Source organism: Suncus etruscus, chromosome 11, assembly GCF_024139225.1.
Source record: "Suncus etruscus isolate mSunEtr1 chromosome 11, mSunEtr1.pri.cur, whole genome shotgun sequence".
In the NCBI taxonomy this organism is placed as follows: domain Eukaryota; kingdom Metazoa; phylum Chordata; class Mammalia; order Eulipotyphla; family Soricidae; genus Suncus; species Suncus etruscus.
Window position 1 is genome coordinate 2,696,379 of NC_064858.1, and position 17,758 is coordinate 2,714,136.

At 50.6% G+C, this 17,758-nt stretch overlaps 1 protein-coding gene across 5 annotated transcripts in view; it reads right to left on the reverse strand.

Annotated features, from left to right (window-relative positions):
- The window catches only part of MEF2A (myocyte enhancer factor 2A), a 51,163-nt gene that overhangs the window by 27,134 nt on the left and 6,271 nt on the right, over window positions 1-17,758 (reverse strand). For all 5 annotated transcript variants that reach the window (XM_049782688.1, XM_049782686.1, XM_049782689.1 and 2 more), the window contains exons 2-3: window positions 13,346-13,536; window positions 290-493 (exon numbers count right to left, since the gene is read on the reverse strand). In XM_049782688.1, coding sequence (XP_049638645.1) covers window positions 290-493; window positions 13,346-13,399 — 258 coding nt within the window. In that variant the 5' untranslated portion in view covers window positions 13,400-13,536. The remainder of the gene's footprint in view (window positions 1-289; window positions 494-13,345; window positions 13,537-17,758) is intronic.

Below are 17,758 nucleotides of genomic sequence, written 5' to 3' on the forward strand. Positions count from 1 at the left end.
ATCAATCCCCAGCGTCACATAGGGTCCCCCGAGCCAGGAGGAACCCGAGTGCAGCCACGTGTGACCCCCCCAAAAACAAAAAATACAAGAAATTTAAAAGTCTGATTCTAATGTGTCACAAACAACCAAGTTTATCGAGCCCAAATGAAAATGATCATGAAAGAGCAATGGCTTGATACTTCCGAGAAATGACTCCGAGAAAAATGCGACGACTTTCATGACTTATAGACAGCCGCCTGGCAGTCCCCGCCGAGGCAACCCGCTCCCCGCTGCGACCCACGCGTGTTACCTCCACGATGTCCGAGTTGGTCCTGCTCTCGTGGGGCTCGTTGTACTCCGTGTACTTGAGCAGCACCTTGTCCATGTCGGTGCTGGCGTACTGGAAGAGCTTGTTGGAGCTGTTGAAGATGATGAGCGCGATCTCGCAGTCGCACAGCACGCTCAGCTCATAGGCCTTCTTCATCAGCCCGAACTTGCGCTTGGTGAAGGTCACCTGGGCACGGCAAAGACAGGTTTCCGTCAGCACACGAAGGGTCCCAGTGCGGCCTCTCCCCCTCGGAGCCTCTGCTCCTTCTCACGCCAGCCCCTTCTCACGCTTGCGAGAGGAGTTCAGTCCTCCGGCAGCTGCTCTCTCCCAGGACTGAGTCTCAAAAGCGAAGCGCCAAAGGGAGCCGAGGGCCAGTGGCCAGTTACGGTTATCACCCGCCCTAAAACTGCTACCCCTGGGGCCGGCGAGGTGGCGCTAGAGTCAGGCGTCTGCCTTGCAAGCGCTAGCCAAGGAAGGACCGTGGTTTGATGCCCTGGCGTCCCATAGGGTCCCCCCAAGCCAGGGGCGATTTCTGAGTGCTTAGCCAGGAGTAGCCCCTGAGCATCAAACGGGTGTGGCCCGAAAAACCAAAAGAAAAACTGCTACCCCCAGGGGCTGGAGAGATAGCACGGCGGTAGGGCGTTTGCCTTGCATGCAGCTGATCTGGGACGGATGGTGGTTGGAATCCCAGCATCCCATATGGTCCCCAGTGCCAGCCAGGAACAATTTCTGAGTGCAGAGCCAGGAGTAATCCCTGAGTGCCACCAAGTGTGACCCAAAAACCAAAACCAAAAACCTGCTATCATCGGAAACCACAACCCACCCCAATACTCACACTGACCCCCAAACAACTAAATGCACCTAGAACTCTCAGAGTTCTCCCTCCCCTTTTAAGACTTCCCAGCTGCCCCCCCCCCCTTAAACTCAGTTTAGGGTGAGCGTCCTATAGTGGGTGTTAGAGAGTGTTATCCTCTAAGACAGGGGTCTCAAACTCGCAGCCCGTACATTTTGTGGCCCTGCCCTAAGGGATCTCTTTTGTTTTGTTTTGTTTGAGTTGTTTGGGTCACTCACCCCCCCCCCAATGTTCAAGGCTTACTACTGACTTTGCACTCGAGGATCTCCCCGACTTTGCCTCCTGCGGCCCCCAGGTAAATTGAGTTTGAGACCCCTGCTCTAAGAGAAAGGCCAATCCATCTTTACTTTATTTGGAAAAAAAGAAAAAAAATTAGAAGCCTTAGACATGGGGCCTTGGAAGGTTACGTTTTGCTTCCAGTTCTCTCTCCCCAATTCTTTTTCCTTCTGTCCCCTGCAAAACCTCCAAAACTCTCAAGTTCAATCCGTGAAATAGGCCCAATGCCCGCCTGTGGGCAGAACCGAGGGACCTGGAAGTCGCCCTCCTGCACTAGCCCCTTCCCAGCTCTCCTGTCTCAGTCATGTTAGCCTCCTGCCATCCCAGACGCTGACAGCCTCTCGTTGCCGCTTTTATTTGTCTGTATGTTTGTTTTGTATTTGGACCACCTGGCACTTTCAGGGTTCAGAGAGCACTCCTGGCTGAGCTCAAAGAACCTCACGGAGTTGGGGGACCAAACTCAGGTCAGCTGTGTGCTGTAAGACGAGCACTTTCCCTGCCGTAAGACTGCTCTGGCCCTTCGGTTGTTTTTAAAAATTCTCTAGACCCACGAAGCAATCGGCCTCCGACCTCAACCGCCCACCCCTACGCGACCACTTTGGGCTCTTTGCCACATCGGGGCAAGTCGGCCATGCTCTCATCATCAAACAGTCTTTTCCAGGTGGGCGTGAAATGAGTGTCCCGGTTTCTTCCTACCTCGGCGCCTGCTTCCCTTCAGCTTTTGAGCCACAGCACAACAATCTTCCTGTCTCTCCTCCTCTCCCTTCTCTTTTCTCACAGTCCTGACGACATGACCTGCAGCTGCTTTCATGATTTCTTTTTTTTTTTTTTTTTTTCGGTTTCTGGGTCCCACCCAGCAGTGCTCAGGGGTTCCTCCTGGCTCTACGCTCAGAAATCACCCCTGGCAGGCTCGGGGGACCCTATGGGATGTCGGAATTTGAACCACCATCCTTCTGCATGCAAGGCAAACACCTTATCTCCATGCTATCTCTCCAGCCCGATCATTCATTCCTTTAGGTTTCGTGATTTTAAAAACCACAAACCCACACACTGCGCATTTCGGCACAGAGCGTTCCGTCCGGAAGCCAAAACAAGAGACCAGTGCTGCCTGGTGCGCTGCAGACCAGGCCCGATCCCTGAGCACCACGAACGCAGAGCCCACGTCGAAGAACCTATTTATTCAGCTCCTTGGTCCCTTGCAGTCGTTGTCTGGTCTGTGTATTGGTATATCAATGTCATCTTTTTCCGTTTCTCTCCCTTTTGGGTAGGGGGAGGTTTTGAGCCGTCCGCTGATGCACAGGCTTCACTCCTGGCCCTACTTTCAGGGAGCACTCTGGGGAGTGCTCAGGGGATCCTACGGGATGCCAGGGGTCGAACCTGTGTCAAGGTGCAAGGCAAATGCCCTGCCGCTGTACTATCGCTCTGGCCCAGGAATCTTACCCAGTTTCTTAGTTCACCCAGCGCACCCCATGTTTTACTGCCACATTAACAGCCGGTGGTACTGAGAGCTATGAAGCAAATGTGAGTGGGGACACAGAGCCAAAAGCCTGGCACTGCCCTGAGAGTAACAGCCAGATTCATCAAGAAGACAAACAAGTGACCCGTTCTCTCTCTCTCTGTGCTCGTTTCCCCTCACACTCTCACACAGCATACTGCAACCACCACCGCTTGGCCACCGGAGAACCGTTTCCAGTTCCCTCTCTCCAGACCTTTCCTCCTACCATCCTCTTCTTCCCTGTTTCTTTGCTCACTTTTCACTGTGACATTCTTCCAAGTCCTCACGGACAAACACATCCACATGAGTTTACGTACAAAACCTGTTCTTTCTTTGCCTCCCACTCTTCTTGACACCGACGAAAACTTCTGAACCGTATTCTGACTGTTTCTCCTCCCACGTTTTTGTATGACGACAAATTCATACACACATGGTAGTTTGTCGGCTATTAAAGGCTGTCCCCAATTTGACCCCAGAACCGCCTGGTCCACCAAAGCACCACCACTTCATTCAGTGAACAGAGAGCTGGGGTGTTGATGTGATCACAGTTGAACCCTTGTCATGCCAGGTGTGAAAGGAAAATCGTGGACTACTGTGGGGGGCCAGGAGAGTGACCAGAGCAGCGCCTGTCAGTCCGTGGGGGGCCAGAGATAAAGCGTCAGACATGCTGTCTGCTTTGTATCTACCTCTCTCTTTTTCTTTGTTCAACCCGGGCCTCCCGGGCCACCTCTGGCTGGTGAAGTTCCCACCACACCCTCTGAAACCCCTGGGCAGCAGCAGCAAACCTGAACTCCAGGAGAAATAAAAAGGATTCTCTCTGGGCCCAGAGAGATAGCACAGCAGCGTTTGCCTTGCAAGCAGCCGATCCAGGACCAAAGGTGGTTGGTTCGAATCCCGGTGTCCCATATGGTCCCCCGTGCCTGCCAGGAGCTATTTCTGAGCAGACAGCCAGGAGGAACCCCTGAGCACCGCTGGGTGTGGCCCAAAAACCAAAAACCAAAAAAAAAAAAAAAAAAAAGATTCTCTTTCTTTCCTTTCCTTTCCTTTCCTTCTCTTTCTTTTTCTTTCTTTCTCTCTTTCCTTCTTTCATTCCTTCCTTTCTTCTTTCTTTCTCTCTCTTACTTGATTTCTCTCTCTTACACTCTCTCCCCCTCCCTCCCTCCCCCCAAGCAGGTGGGCACTACCTGTTGGCATTCCTAAGTGGGTTCTTGGCTCCACCTGGCAGCCAGCCCCTTTGAGCCTTGCGGCACTGGACCCTGGCAGTCTTGGGCCTCTGCAGCCTTGCAGCCGCGAGCAGCAGGAGGGTGTGCGGCTTGCTACAGCAGCTGGCAGAAGCCTGGCCACACCAGTGGAAGCTGCTCAGTAGCGGTTCTGCACTGGCGGTAGCACGCCCCAGCACCAACCTAGAGCAGAAGATCATTCTTAACACAGACTAACACTGAAATCTAAATCACTGCTGTTCTGAAAAGAGCAAGCATTTATGTGAAGAAAAGTTCTTATTCAGTTACAAAACTTTCAAAGTGAGATTAAAAACAACCACATTAAACTGAAATGTGAAATGTAACTCTGCTTCAGAAGACCCCATTAAGCAAGACTGAAGAAAAGGCTTTTCAAGAGGCCGGGCTCACTTGGAGGGCCAGAGCTATGACAGAGCAGGAAGGGTGTTTGCTTTGCATGCGGCTGACCAGGATTTGATCCCCGGCACCCCATCTTGTGTCCTGAGCCCCCCAGTAGTCTTCCTGAGCACTGCTGGGCGTGGGCCCTCCAAAAAGCTCAAGTTCACTATCTGTAAACAGAGAAGAGGAGTCTTGCTGTCCTCGACAAAAACATTTCTTCCAAGAGGTGAGGACCAAAGACCTGAAGCTGAAGGAAGGGGCAGAGCAAGAGGCCGGGCTTAGGGTCTTTGACCAACTCACGGCCACTGAAGGTCAAAGAAGGCCCCAGATCCTTCTACTGCAGTGAGGACAGTGACCAGGCACTGCTCAAGTCTATACGACCCACTAATGGGGTTTGCAACGACTTCAAAAATCAAAACAAAAACTGAGCAAAAGGACAGAATAGGCAGGCTCTGGGGGATATATAGGGGTTCGGGCACTTGCCTCACATGACCCCAACTTGGGAACCACTCGGACCTGGTATGCCTCACAAGGCCCTGGCCAGAGTCTGGGCCCGCCACCACAGGTCCTAACAAGCACTGCTGGGCACACACACACACACACACACACACACACACACACCAAAGATGATGTAGGAAATGACACACCTCCAATTCACACCTGGAAATATACCACAGGTCCTAACAAGCACTGCTGGACAGCCACACGCACACACACACAGCCACACACACAGCCACACACACACACATATACACACACCAAAGATGATGTAGGAAATGACACACCTCCAATTCACACCTGGAAATATACCACAGGTCCTAACAAGCACTGCTGGACAGCCACACGCACACACACACACACACACACACACACACACACACACACACGCACAAAGATGATGCAGGAAATGACACACCACCAATTCAAACCTGGAAATCTGCTTGCGGTCACCAGAGAAATAAAGCCAAACTGTGAGACACCAGTTCAGACCCACTACAGGGCCAACAACAAGAGCACTGTCCACGGGAGGAACCTTGTCCCAAGTGGGGGGGGGGAGTACAGCTAGGGCCAGCAGGGACTACCAGGACAACGAGACTTGAGACCTTCCCTCTGAACAAGAACTGGGTGCTGCGAGGAGGAAAAGTGATACGCAGGACAGCCCCTCAGTAGGAAAAAAATAAAAAGATGGAGAGAATGCCTCCGAGGCAGGCTGGTGTGGTGGGAGGGGGAGCAGGAAGCAAACGGGGGCCACTGGTGATGGCAAAGGCGCTCCAGCTGAGGGACGGGTATCGGAACACTGCTTGACTGAAACCCCTTGTAACTGCATCTCTTGCCGGATTCCATGAAAATAAGTGAAGAGGCAGAGAAGTGGGAACCTGGAGTCCTCACGTACTGCCGGCAAACCAAAGAGAGCGGTTAGAGCAGGCCCCGAATGGCTCGAATGAAGGGCAAGTCGTAGCGAGACATTGATAAAACAAAAGAAACAGTCCTGGACTGGCATAAAAACGAGTACAAGCACACAGGTAAACAACAGCATTATTGGTGTTTGTTAACCGATAGAAGCAGCTTCAGGAGTGATTTCTGAGTGCACAGGCAGGAGGAACCCCAGAGTGCCGCTGAGTGGGGTCCTAAGACAACAGAACAAGCGACTAGAAATAACTCCGACCAATCAGATTCTCTCTCTCCTCTCTCTCTTCTCTCTCCTCCCTCTCTCTCTCTCTCTCTCTCTCTCTCTCTCTCTCTCTCTCTCTCTCTCTCTCTCTCTCTCTCACACACACACACACACACACACACACACACACACACACACACACACACACACACACCACAAGGAGCCACCTGGTCTCCCAAATACATAAGCCCTGACCTCAGCAGCACCCACAAAAGCAGAAAGCCGGGTCGAATCCTCCAATCTCAAAATATCAATCATTTGGAGCCTGTTCTCTGAACGTCGGAAAATCAAGCTAAAAATCAGTGACCCTTGACCCTCTAAAATCGCACCTCTTAGAAACTTAGCGGTACGTTCCAGTTTACGGATCAGCCAAGTCACAGTATAAGTCAGAAGTATTTCCTAGAACAGCAACATAACTTTTCACAACCTCCTGATGACATGAGGAGAGAATGCTAGGAAAATGTACAAATTCGATTCGATTTGTCAGGGAAAAAAGCCAAGTCTTCTGCCCAAAGAAACTGAACAGAGCCACCGTCTGAAGGAGGAAAGGCAACAGAAAAGCTATAAACTCTAAAACAACGAGGTAACAGCAAACCTTATACATCCGTAATGGTTTTCACGGATTTTGAAATTTTACAGCATTTAAATGGATCAATAAAACAGATAACAGTCTCAGGAAGAACACTTAATAAAAAAAGCCTCAGAGCAACAGTAATGAGACAAAATAGCTAAAAGGAACATGAGCACCGATATAAAAAGAAAACCCAGTATGTACTGGTCTTCACCTATAACTCATGCAAAAATCTGATTGAAGAAATAGGTATTTTATTTCACAAATGTCTAACAAATTAAACTCCAAGGACAAATAATTTGCACTTGCCAATACAGGTCTTGAGATTTGGGCCTGGAGCAGCAGCACAGGGGGGGAGGGCGCTTGTCTTACGCGTAGCAGACCGGGATTCGATCCCCGGCATCCCATATGATCCCGGAGCCTGCCAGGAACGATTCCTGAATGCCAAGCCAGAAGTCATCTCAGAATGCCACTGAGTGCACCCCCGCCCCCCCAAAAAGGCATTGAGATCTTTTAAAAATAGCTGTGGCAGGCGAGAGAGCAAGATGCCAGGCACGTGCCTGGCACAGGCCACAACCCCTGTTAATACCGCACTGCAGGGGCAGTCCTTGGGCGCCTGTGAGCACTGCCGGCGGAGCCCGGCAGTTCCTCGCTTGTCCCGGGGTCCTAGCCTGTCTGAGCTGGTGGGGACAGTCCAGCATCTCCGTCCATGGGTCTGGGGGACTGTTTCCACCCAGCCGAACCCCACATTGCCCTTCTCCAAGTGCTGCTATTACAAACTTTATCTGGAGACCATTCCAAACTTTTTTTTTTCGTTTTTTGGTTTTTGAGCCACACCCGGTGACTGGCGCTCAGGGGTTCCTCCTGGCTGTGAGCTCCGAAATCGCTCCTGGCTTGGGGGACCCTATGGGACGCCGGGGGATGTAACCGTGGTCCGCCCTAGGCTAGCATGGGCAAGGCAGAAGCCTTCTCACTTGCACCACTGCTCCAGCCCCGTTCCAAACGTCTTTACCAAGACGAACAGAACTTGTCGCAATCTTACAATGCAAGGGGGGGAAATCAGACCAATCTCGCCTACATGTACCTAATATTTTAAAAAATCCAAAAGACGCCTACGCAAACCAAGTGAGACATATCTGTAAAAACACATCACAGGGTCTGAGATATAACCTGGTTCCATCCCCTGTACCCCTTTTGGTTCACCAAGTCCTATCAGGAGTCATCTCTGAGTGCAGGGGCAGGAATAAGCCTTGAAGACACCCGGGTGTGCCTCCTCAAAAGTAGAAAGTCAACAAAAACCAATACACATCACAGAGGGGCCACAGCGATAGCACAACAGTAGGGCCTTTGCCTTGCATGGGGTCAACCCAGAATGTATCTGGGTTCGAGTCCTGGCATCCATGATGGTCCCCCGAGCTTGCCAGGAGAGATTTCTGAGCGCAGAGTCTGGAGTAAACTCCTGAGCCCTGCCGGGTATGGCCCCAACCCTTCCCCCCAAAAAAAAATTACAGAAAGGTTGTATTTACCTCGGGAATAGTACCTTAGCATTTTAAACAAATGCCACATACACATTAAAGAAAAACAGGAGGGGCCAGAGAGATAGTGGTATGGCATTTGCCTTGCATGCCATGGACCCTGTTCGATGGTCCCTCAGCCTGCCAGGGGCGATTTCTGAGTGTAGAGCCAGGAGTGACCCCTGAACATTGCTGGGTGGGGCCCAGAAACCAATCAATCAATAAATAAATACAAGTAAAGTTTTTTTTTTTTAAAGAAAAACAGAAGACAAGAGGACAAACCAATTTCATCAAGTGAAAGTGAAATAAAAATTTCAGGGACTAGGGCCCGGAGAGATAGCACAGCGGCGTTTGCCTTGCAAGCAGCCGATCCAGGACCCAAGGAGGTTGGTTCAAATCCTGGCGTCCCATATGGCCCCCGGTGCCTGCCAGGAGCTATTTCTGAGCAGACAGCCAGGAGTGACCCCTGAGCACCGCGGGTGTGGCCCAAAACCAACAACAACAAAAAAATTTCAGGAACTAGTTCAGCGTGATATGACGTCATCAAGATGTTGCCTTCGCTGCCCTGACGACCCCAAGTGACTCCATTCTCCCGGCTTATCCTCGCCATTCCCTCTGCGTGGTGTCGTCACACAATAATGGCGAACATCGTTCTCACAACCTCACAGTGCCCTTGCGAGAGGAAACACTGGAACAAGGATAGCTCTGAGCGGGGAAGCAGGCGTGCTCTGAGGCAACTGACTGTCCATCGACCCTTCATTTCAGCTCACTTTTGTCCTGTTTCGTTTTGTTTAGGGGTCCCAACCAGCCGGACTCAGGGAACCCCATGTGACACTGGAGATCGAACCCAGGTTGGCCGAGTACAGGGCACAGGTACTCCCCGCACCGTCCTGTCCTCTTGTCCTCGGGCTCAGTCCTAGGCGCCGCTTCCATACACGTGTCACGGGCCAAAAATGCGTTAGAGTTGTCAACGCCTAGCACAGTCCCTCAGAGCTAGTGTTTGGATTCGAGTGAAAACGATTTCTCCCACACCCCATCCCACCCCACCACCACCCCCTTTTCGTTTGTTTGTTTGTTTTGGGGCCACACTCGATGGTTCTCGGGAGTTAGTTACTCCTGGCTTTGTGCTCAGGAATCACTCCCGGCAGGCTCCGGGACATCTGAGATGCCTGGGACCAAGCCCAGTTGGCTGCGTGCGAGGCTGGAAGCGTCCTCGCCATCGTGCTATCACGCCAGCTCCACCATTTCCCCCTTTGAAAGGAAGGAACAGTGATTTTTAACTCAGCATCCACAAATATAAAAACCAGTAAAAATCCAAGGTAACCTTTCAGTCTGGAACCAAATTTGACCAGAGCTGAAAACCAACGATCTACCTACTTCTATCTTTTCTGCCTTGTTTATCAAACCCTTTAGAAAGAAATGCAGAGGGGCCGGAGAGATAGCATGGAGGTAAGGCGTTTGCCTTTCATTCAGGAGGTCATCGGTTGGAATCCCGGCATCCCATATGGTCCCCTGTGCCTGCCAGGAGCAATTTCTGAGCCTGGAGCCAGAAATAACCCCTGAGCACTGCCGGGTGTGACCCAAAAACCAAAAAAAAAAAAGAAAGAAAGAAAGAAAGAAATGCAGAGACTCTTTTCCAGTGTGGCAAGGAGCTGAAGTAGAACAGGTGATTTACATGGTGGGCTGTCACAACAGGCTCCATCTTTTTTTTTGGGGGGGGGGGGGTAAGGGATACATCCAGCAGTGCTTAGGGATTCCTCCTGGCTCTGTGCTCAGAAATTGCTCCTGACAGGCTCAGGGGACCATATGGGATGCTGGGAATCAAAGCACCATCTGTCCAGGGTTGGCTACATGCAAGGCAAATGAACACCCTACCGCTGTGCTATTGCTTCAGCCCCAACAGGCTCTGTGTGTGTCTCTCTCTTTTCTTTTTTCTTTTTTTTTTGGGGGGGAGGGGGGCCATCCCTGGTGATGTTCAGGGGTTCCTCCTGGCTATGCGCTCAGAAATCGCTCCTGGCTTGGGGGACCCTATGGGATGCCGGGGGATCGAACCACAGTCTGTCCTAGGCTAGCGTGCAAGACAGACGCCCTACCACTGTGCCACGGCTCTGGCCCCCAGGCTCTGTCTTTTTAACAAACACAAGCTCACAACACGACCAGATTCCACGCTCTCTGCTTCTGAAGCTGAGGAGTCCTTTCCCCCGGGAGCTTCCATCTCCTGTACTGACTCAAACATCTCTCTGGGAAGGGAATCCGGGGCCTCAATCCACCCCAAGAAAGCCGCCCTCTCCAGCTCCGCTCCCCTGCTCCTGGGGCAGGCCCTCGTCTCTCTGTGAGTCCCAGTCTCCAGGCTTGACAGGGGAACTTGCTTGCCACCGTTTTTCTCACGACTCCTTGAAAAAGATGGGGCGACTTCTCATCCATTTTTTCCTCTCTTACCAGGCTGTGTGCCCGACACCTCCACGAAGGGCTAGGGCTGGCCCTCTTTCATCAGTCCAAGGCGCCCGCGAACTGCTCCACATTTGCTCGGCTGAGCTTTCTCTCGAGGCATTTCCACTTGGCCAGGAGAACTTGTACTCGAGGATGCATGGAACACAACTTTCGGAGGGTTCGACTTCCAGCGAACCTCGAGAAGCCAGGCATTCTCACGCCCAACCCAACTTTTATTTCCTTCTTTTTGTTTTTTTGGTTTTTGGGGCCACACCCGGTGATGCTCAGGGGTTACTCCTGGCTATGTGCTCAGAAGTCGCTCCTGGCTTGGGGGACCATATGGGACGCCGGGGATGGTCCATCCTAGGCTAGCGCAGGCAAGGCAGGTACCTTACCTCTAGCGCCACCGCCTGGCCCCCTTTTTTATTTCCTTCTTTTATTTGTGGCCATACCTGCTGGTAAGTGCTCAGCACTTACTGCTGGCAGTGTTCCAAGGATGCCGAGGGACTGAACCCGGGTCAGCCGCATGCAAGGCAAGCATCTTATCTCTCTGGCCCCTCTGGAAGCCATCTATCCTCAAGAATTTTCCCAGTACAGTATTTTGCATACAGTGGTCTATGAAACTTCCTTCCTTCCTTCCTTCCTTCCTTCCTTCCTTCCTTCCTTCCTTCCTTCCTTCCTTCCTTCCTTCCTAGCAAGCTTATTTTCAGGGAGAGCGGAGATTTTATCGGGTCACTGGGCCAGGGCCGGTCTGTGAACGGACCGATCCCCACTCCAGTCACTGAAGGCAGCTGCTGAGACTAGAACAGGAGCCTGGCAGTTCTGGGGTGAAGCTTCCCCCGACCCAGGCGGCAAGGCACTGGGGGCCGCTCTGTGACGTTCCCTGCTCTCAACGTCCCCAACTTCCTTTCTCCTAAACTTGTTCCATTGACTGACATTTCATCAATGAAAATCAAATTCAAGATACCTTATCAATGAAAGCTGAACTTGAAGTGCATACATTTCTAGCATTTGTAAGGACTGAAAAACAATTCCTAAAAAAACAGAGTAGGATCCCTGGCATCCCATGTGGTCCCCTGAGCCTGCAAGGAGCCATTTTTTTGTTCCTCCTGGCTCTGCACTCAGAAATTGATCCTGGCAGGCTCGGGGGACCAGATGGGATGCCGGGATTTGAACCACCAACCTTCTGCACGCAAGGCAAACGCCCCACCTCCATGCTATCTCTCCAGCCCCACAAGGAGTCATTTTTGAACACCGGCAGGCAAACAAAATGAGAGGGTGAGTGAAACAGAGGGCAGGGCACCTGCCTTGCACAAGGTCAGCCTGAGTTCAGTCCCCAGCACCCCACCTGATCCCCCTCACACCCGTGAAGAGCGATTCTTGAGTGCAGAGCCAGGAACAACCCCTGAGCACTCCTGGGTGTGGCCCAAAATCCAAAGTGAAGGAAAACAAGGTAGGGGGAGGGGCGGGGGGCCCAAATCCAGCAGCACTCAGGGCGCACTCCTGGCTCTACGCTCTACGCCCAGGGACTATTCTTGGTGGGCTCAAGGGACGCCACATGCGGGACTAGCTAGCGCCTTCCTCAACCACTGTGCTATTTCTCTGGCCCCTGAAAAGTAATTCTTTTTTTTTTTTTTTTTTGGTTTTTGGGCCACACCCGGCGGTGCTCAGGGGTTCCTCCTGGCTGTCTGCTCAGAAATAGCTCCTGGCAGGCACGGGGGACCCTATGGGACCCCGGGATTCGAACCAACCACCTTTGGTCCTGGATCGGCTGCTTGCAAGGCAAACGCCGCTGCGCTATCTCTTCGAGCCCGAAAAGTAATTCTTAATAGGTAATAACCAGAGAATGTAACTGAATAAAACGCATTCGCTAATAACTGATTGAGGTAGTATCCAACTATAAACTGATTGACAAGATGACCAGATATTAGAAAACAAGTAGGCATTAAAAAACGAGGCTTAGAAGTAACACAATGAATGGCACCGATAGCACTGAGGCGACTTTTCTTCCCTCCGTTTTGCCTATGTTGTCTATGGTTAACATGTGGTTTCTATATCACAACCAAAGCATTTCTTCAAAGAAAAAGAAAAAGAAAAACCATGAGAAGATGCGAAAGAGATCTGCCCTTCCCTGCAGCTGACCTGGGTTCAATCCCTGGCGCTCTGGGCTGGAGCGACAGCATGGAAGGGCGTTTGCCCTGCATGCAGAAGGACGGTGGTTCGAATCCCGGCATCCCATAGGGTCCCTCGAGCCTGCCGGGAGCGATTTCTGAGTGCAGAGCCAGGAGGAACCCCTGAGCATTTCTGGGTGTGGCCCAAAACCCAAAAACAAACAAAAAAAAAAAAAACAAAAACGAAAAAGACCCGATCCCTGGCGTTCCACATGGTCCTCCAAGCCCACCGGGAGTCATCCCTGAGCATCACCCAGGTGTGGCTCAGAAACCAAAAACAAAACAAACAAATAAATAAATAAAATCTATATATAAAAAAACAACAACAAGTGCCACTGTCTACGAATCCAAGTATTTAGAGCTGAAAGCCGTCCAGCCATTCCTCGTAAAAGCAAGTCTTAATCAGTCAGCGAAGGAGAAAAAGTAGAAGTTTCATTTACCTGCCGGTTCCTTTCATCCAGAATGCGTGTGATTTGTATTTTCTTCCGCCCCATTTTCAGGCACCTTTCCTTCCTGATATTCCAAATATTTAAGTCAAAAATTACTTCTCTTCAAGACCCTAATGCATCGTACACCGCTTCTATTTATTTCAGCGTCTAGTCCATGGGCTATAGCTGAAATTTTCTAAGATCTATAAAGAAAACACAAATTAGAACATTTAAGCTTCTCAATCACGACAACTTGACACCAAGTTCCAGTCTGCTTGGACGCTGCACGCAGTTGGAATTTAAGGTGATGCAAATAAATAAACCGTAATTTCGTTCATTTTAGCCATAAACTGTCTTGGAATTTTTTGGGGGGGGTCACATCCGGCAGCGCTCAGGGGTTCCTCCTGGCAGGCTGGGGGGACCCTATGGGATGCCGGGATCTGAACGGCTGTCCTTCTGCATGCAAGGCAAACACCCTACTTCCATGCTAGCTCTCTGGCCCCTGGGAATGTTTTTTGTGCCTTTAGTTTTGATAAAAACGGTGTTTGCAGTTTCACCAAATCATGTAGTAACAATGACAACAAGAGCCAGAACAAACTCACAGAGATTTGTTCCCAGTGGCTTAACTACGCACAATGCTACCGGCAATCTTTCATAATGGGGATTCTGGAAGACGGGGGGGGGGGGGGGGGGGGGGGGGTGCCAGTGACGTTTGCGTCCCTGGTGATGCAGTGAGTGAGGTGTGGGGGCGCAGGTCCGAACCGGGGCTCCAGCTCCTGAATTTCTCCCAAACCCCACAGACCACCACAAAAGGAGCCTCTGGCCAAGGGAAGCTGGTACTGGGGACAGTCACTCTGCCTTACCGGCGTGAACTTCAAGCAAACGACCCTCGCGGCCAGCCCAGACCCAAGCAAAAGCCAAGCGCCAAACTACTGACTGAGACGAAATGGAATCAAGGCTGTTCCTTTAGCTGTTTAATCGGTCTTATCGGTCTAGAATCAGTCCAAATGTCATCGCCCTGACGAAGCCGAGCCATTCCAATTCCTCCTGAATGATAGCATCTCATTTTGTGGGTTCGTGTGTAAGTTCTAATTGTTTCCCACTGAGGTCAAATCCTTCAAAAACAAGATTTTTCCTTCTCTCTCTCTCTCTCTCTCTCTCTCTCTCTCTCTCTCTCTCTCTCTCCTTCCTTCCTTCCTTCCTTCCCTCCCTCCCTCCCTCCCTCCCTCCCTCTCTCTCTCTCTCTCTCTCTCTCTCTCTTTCTTTCTTTCTTTCTTTCTTTCTTTCTTTCTTTCTTTCTTTCTTTCTTTCTTTCTTTCTTTCTTCTCTCTCCCTCCCTCCCTCCCTCCCTGGCTTGGGGACCATGTGGGAACGCCGGGGATCAAACGAGGTCTGTCCGGGGTCAGCTGCATGCAAGGCAAATGCCCTACCACTACGCTATCACTCTGGCCCCAAGACCTTTCCTTTTCTTGTCTTCTTTCCGCTGCAGAGCCCAAGTTCTTGTACGTGCGAGTGTTCCCCCTGTGAGGTCGATCCCCAGTCTGAATAAAAACTTTTATTCCATTTATCTTCACACAAAGGACATCCATCAATCTCAGAAACCAAGCGCTTTCACAACGTATGCATGGAGGAATCAAAAAGACGAGCTTGCCTCGGCCTCGGCCACCCTGGCTTCACCCTAAACCAGAGCCAGGAGTCAGCCCTGAGCACCCTTTCCCCCCAGGCCTTTAGTCCTAATTGTCTCCTGTCTAACCGTCTAAGATGAGGTTCACTTCAGGGCATGAGTCTACCGTCCATTTTCCAACCGGCCAGTGAGTCACCCAATAAAGCTAGCTCGACCTGCCCCCGTGCTCATCTGCCTTTTGAGCAGCAGTGGGATTGTGATTTCACAGTTATAAACTGACATATTAAAAAAAAATAGATTTGAGGGGCCGAGTGCAGCGCAGCGGGGAGGGCGTCTGCCTTGCATGCAGCCGACCCAGGTTTGATCCCCGGCCTCCCATACGGTCCTGCAAGCCTTCCAGGAATCATTTCTAAGCACAGACCCAGGAATAAACCCCTGCGCAATGCCGGTGTTGCCCCAAACCCTCCCTCCCCCCCCCCCCCCGAAAAAAAAGGACTTGAAAATGACAATAGAAACAGCATCATCATTTTTATCTATTGTGAGTCTATCAGAAAAGGACTTTGAAATAACTTAGTTTGACCATTGAAAATAACTTCCTGTTTTTGAGTGCTCAAAAACCTCTATAATGAAACAAAATTGTAGTAGACAATACTAAAAATATGGACAAAAGAGTTTTAAAAATCAAGGGATTTCCATGGAAAATCTGAAAATGGAAATTAGGGACTCAGTGAAGGTTAAAGAATCGGTGACAAGGGGCCGGAAAGATAGCATGGAGGTAAGGCATTTGCCTTTCATGCAGGAGGTCATCGGTTCGAATCCCGGCATCCCATATGGTCCCCTGTGCCTGCCAGGAGCAATTTCTGAGCCTGGAGTCAGGAATAACCCCTGAGCACTGCCAGGTGTGACCCAAAAAACACAAAAAAAAAAAAAAAAAAAAAAAAGAATCGGTGACATAAGGACAAGGGAAGAAGGTCTGGGGCTCTGGAACTGATGGCTAGGGGGGTAAGCAGGAATTCGATAAATCAAAATAGTGGCACTCTTTTAACCGTGTTTGCTAAATTTTGATAAAATCGATCAGACAGAGCTGTAGGAGAAGAATATCTACACGAAAGCCCCCCAAGATGCAAGAATCCAGGAACTCTGGAAGAAGTCAGAGAACGTGGAGAAAGATGTGACCGGAATCCAGACAGAGGAAGAAATATGTGAATACTCAAAAGCTAAGAACTTTTCAAAAAACACATCAATGACATCAAGTGACAGATTCAAGATCTCCAGACTCAAGCGACTCAAACACAGAGGAAAGCCAACCTGAGGACGGGAGGGGCACTGGCGATGAGAGTTGGCGCCGAGAGTCGAAATATTATATGCCCGGAACCCAACTGTCAGTAGTTTCGTCATAAATCACAGTAAGGAATAATAAAACTTTTTTTAAAAAAGAGGACGGAAAAACCGTCAAACTGAGCGAACAGAGTAAACCATCAGAGTTCATGGGAAGTGGGGCAGAGGACAGACCGGGAACCCAGCAAAGACAAATCTTAAAAGGAGCCAGAAAACTCTGTATAGATGACTACAGAACTGAGATTACAGGCTACCTTGTCACATAAATAATGGAAGCCAAAGCCAACAAAAGAATGGTGGAGTGAAAAAGGAAGATGCCAGATTAGAATTCTATGTTTTCCCCCCCAAAAAAATTCCCTTTAAATATGAAAGCAAGGGCCCAGAGAGATAGCACAGCGGCGTTTGCCTTGCAAGCAGCCCATCCAGGACCAAGGTGGTTGGTTCGAATCCCGGTGTCCCATAGGGTCCCCTGTGCCTGCCAGGAGCTGTTTCTGAGCAGACAGCCAGGAGGAACCCCTGAGCACCACTGGGTGTGGCCGAAAACCCAAAAAACAATAAAGTAAAATAAATAAAAGCAAAATAAAGCCCACTAGAGTCGACACAGAATTTCTAACAAGAAAGGCTGAACCAATGTCTCCATAGAGAAGGGGGTAAATTCCAGTTATAGTATTCTGACACGATGAAAATAAATAAAACGAAACTGAATGACTCTAAATGAGAATCTGTTAAATAAAACGATACGTGCCGAATCCAAAACATCGCAGTAATGTACAGCTTCATGTTGCTCCGGCCCACCTGCCCGCATTTCTCACTCGGGGACTGCACGCGCCAGGCTCGCTAGGGACTCTCCTCCTGCCACACGACGGGGAGGGGCCTTCCCAGGGCTGGTGATTTACTGCTGACTGGTGGCACCAAACCAGAGAGACTCCCCTCCCCATCTTCCAAAAATGATGAGCCAGCTGCCCTCTCTGCAGACTCAGTGTCCGAAAATGGCACCTCGGGCCCCAAGCACTGACTCTGGTGGACAGGCCAGTGCTAGCAAAGTTCCAGGCACTCTCAAATGGTTCATTGTCCACAACAGTTCTGGGTTTATCAACAGAAATGACGCCCAAGAGGACATCTTTGTTCACTGGACAGCTATGAAGAGAAACAATCCCAGGAAGTTTCCAGGTAGTGCTGGAGACGGGGAGACTGTGGGGTGTGACGGCGTCAAAGGAGAGAGGGGTCCAAAAGCTGCCGGAGAGCCGTGGGGCTGGAGAGATGGCACCTCGGGAGGGCATTTGCCCTGCATGCGGCCGACCTGCCATGGACCCGGTTCAATCCCTGGCATCCCAGAAGGTCTCTCGAGCCTGCCAGGAGCGATTTCTGAGCGTAGAGCCAAGAGAAACCCCTGAGCCCTGCTGGGTGTGACCCCCCCCCCAAAAAAAAAAAGAAAGAAAGAAAGTGGAGATGAGAATCCAAGC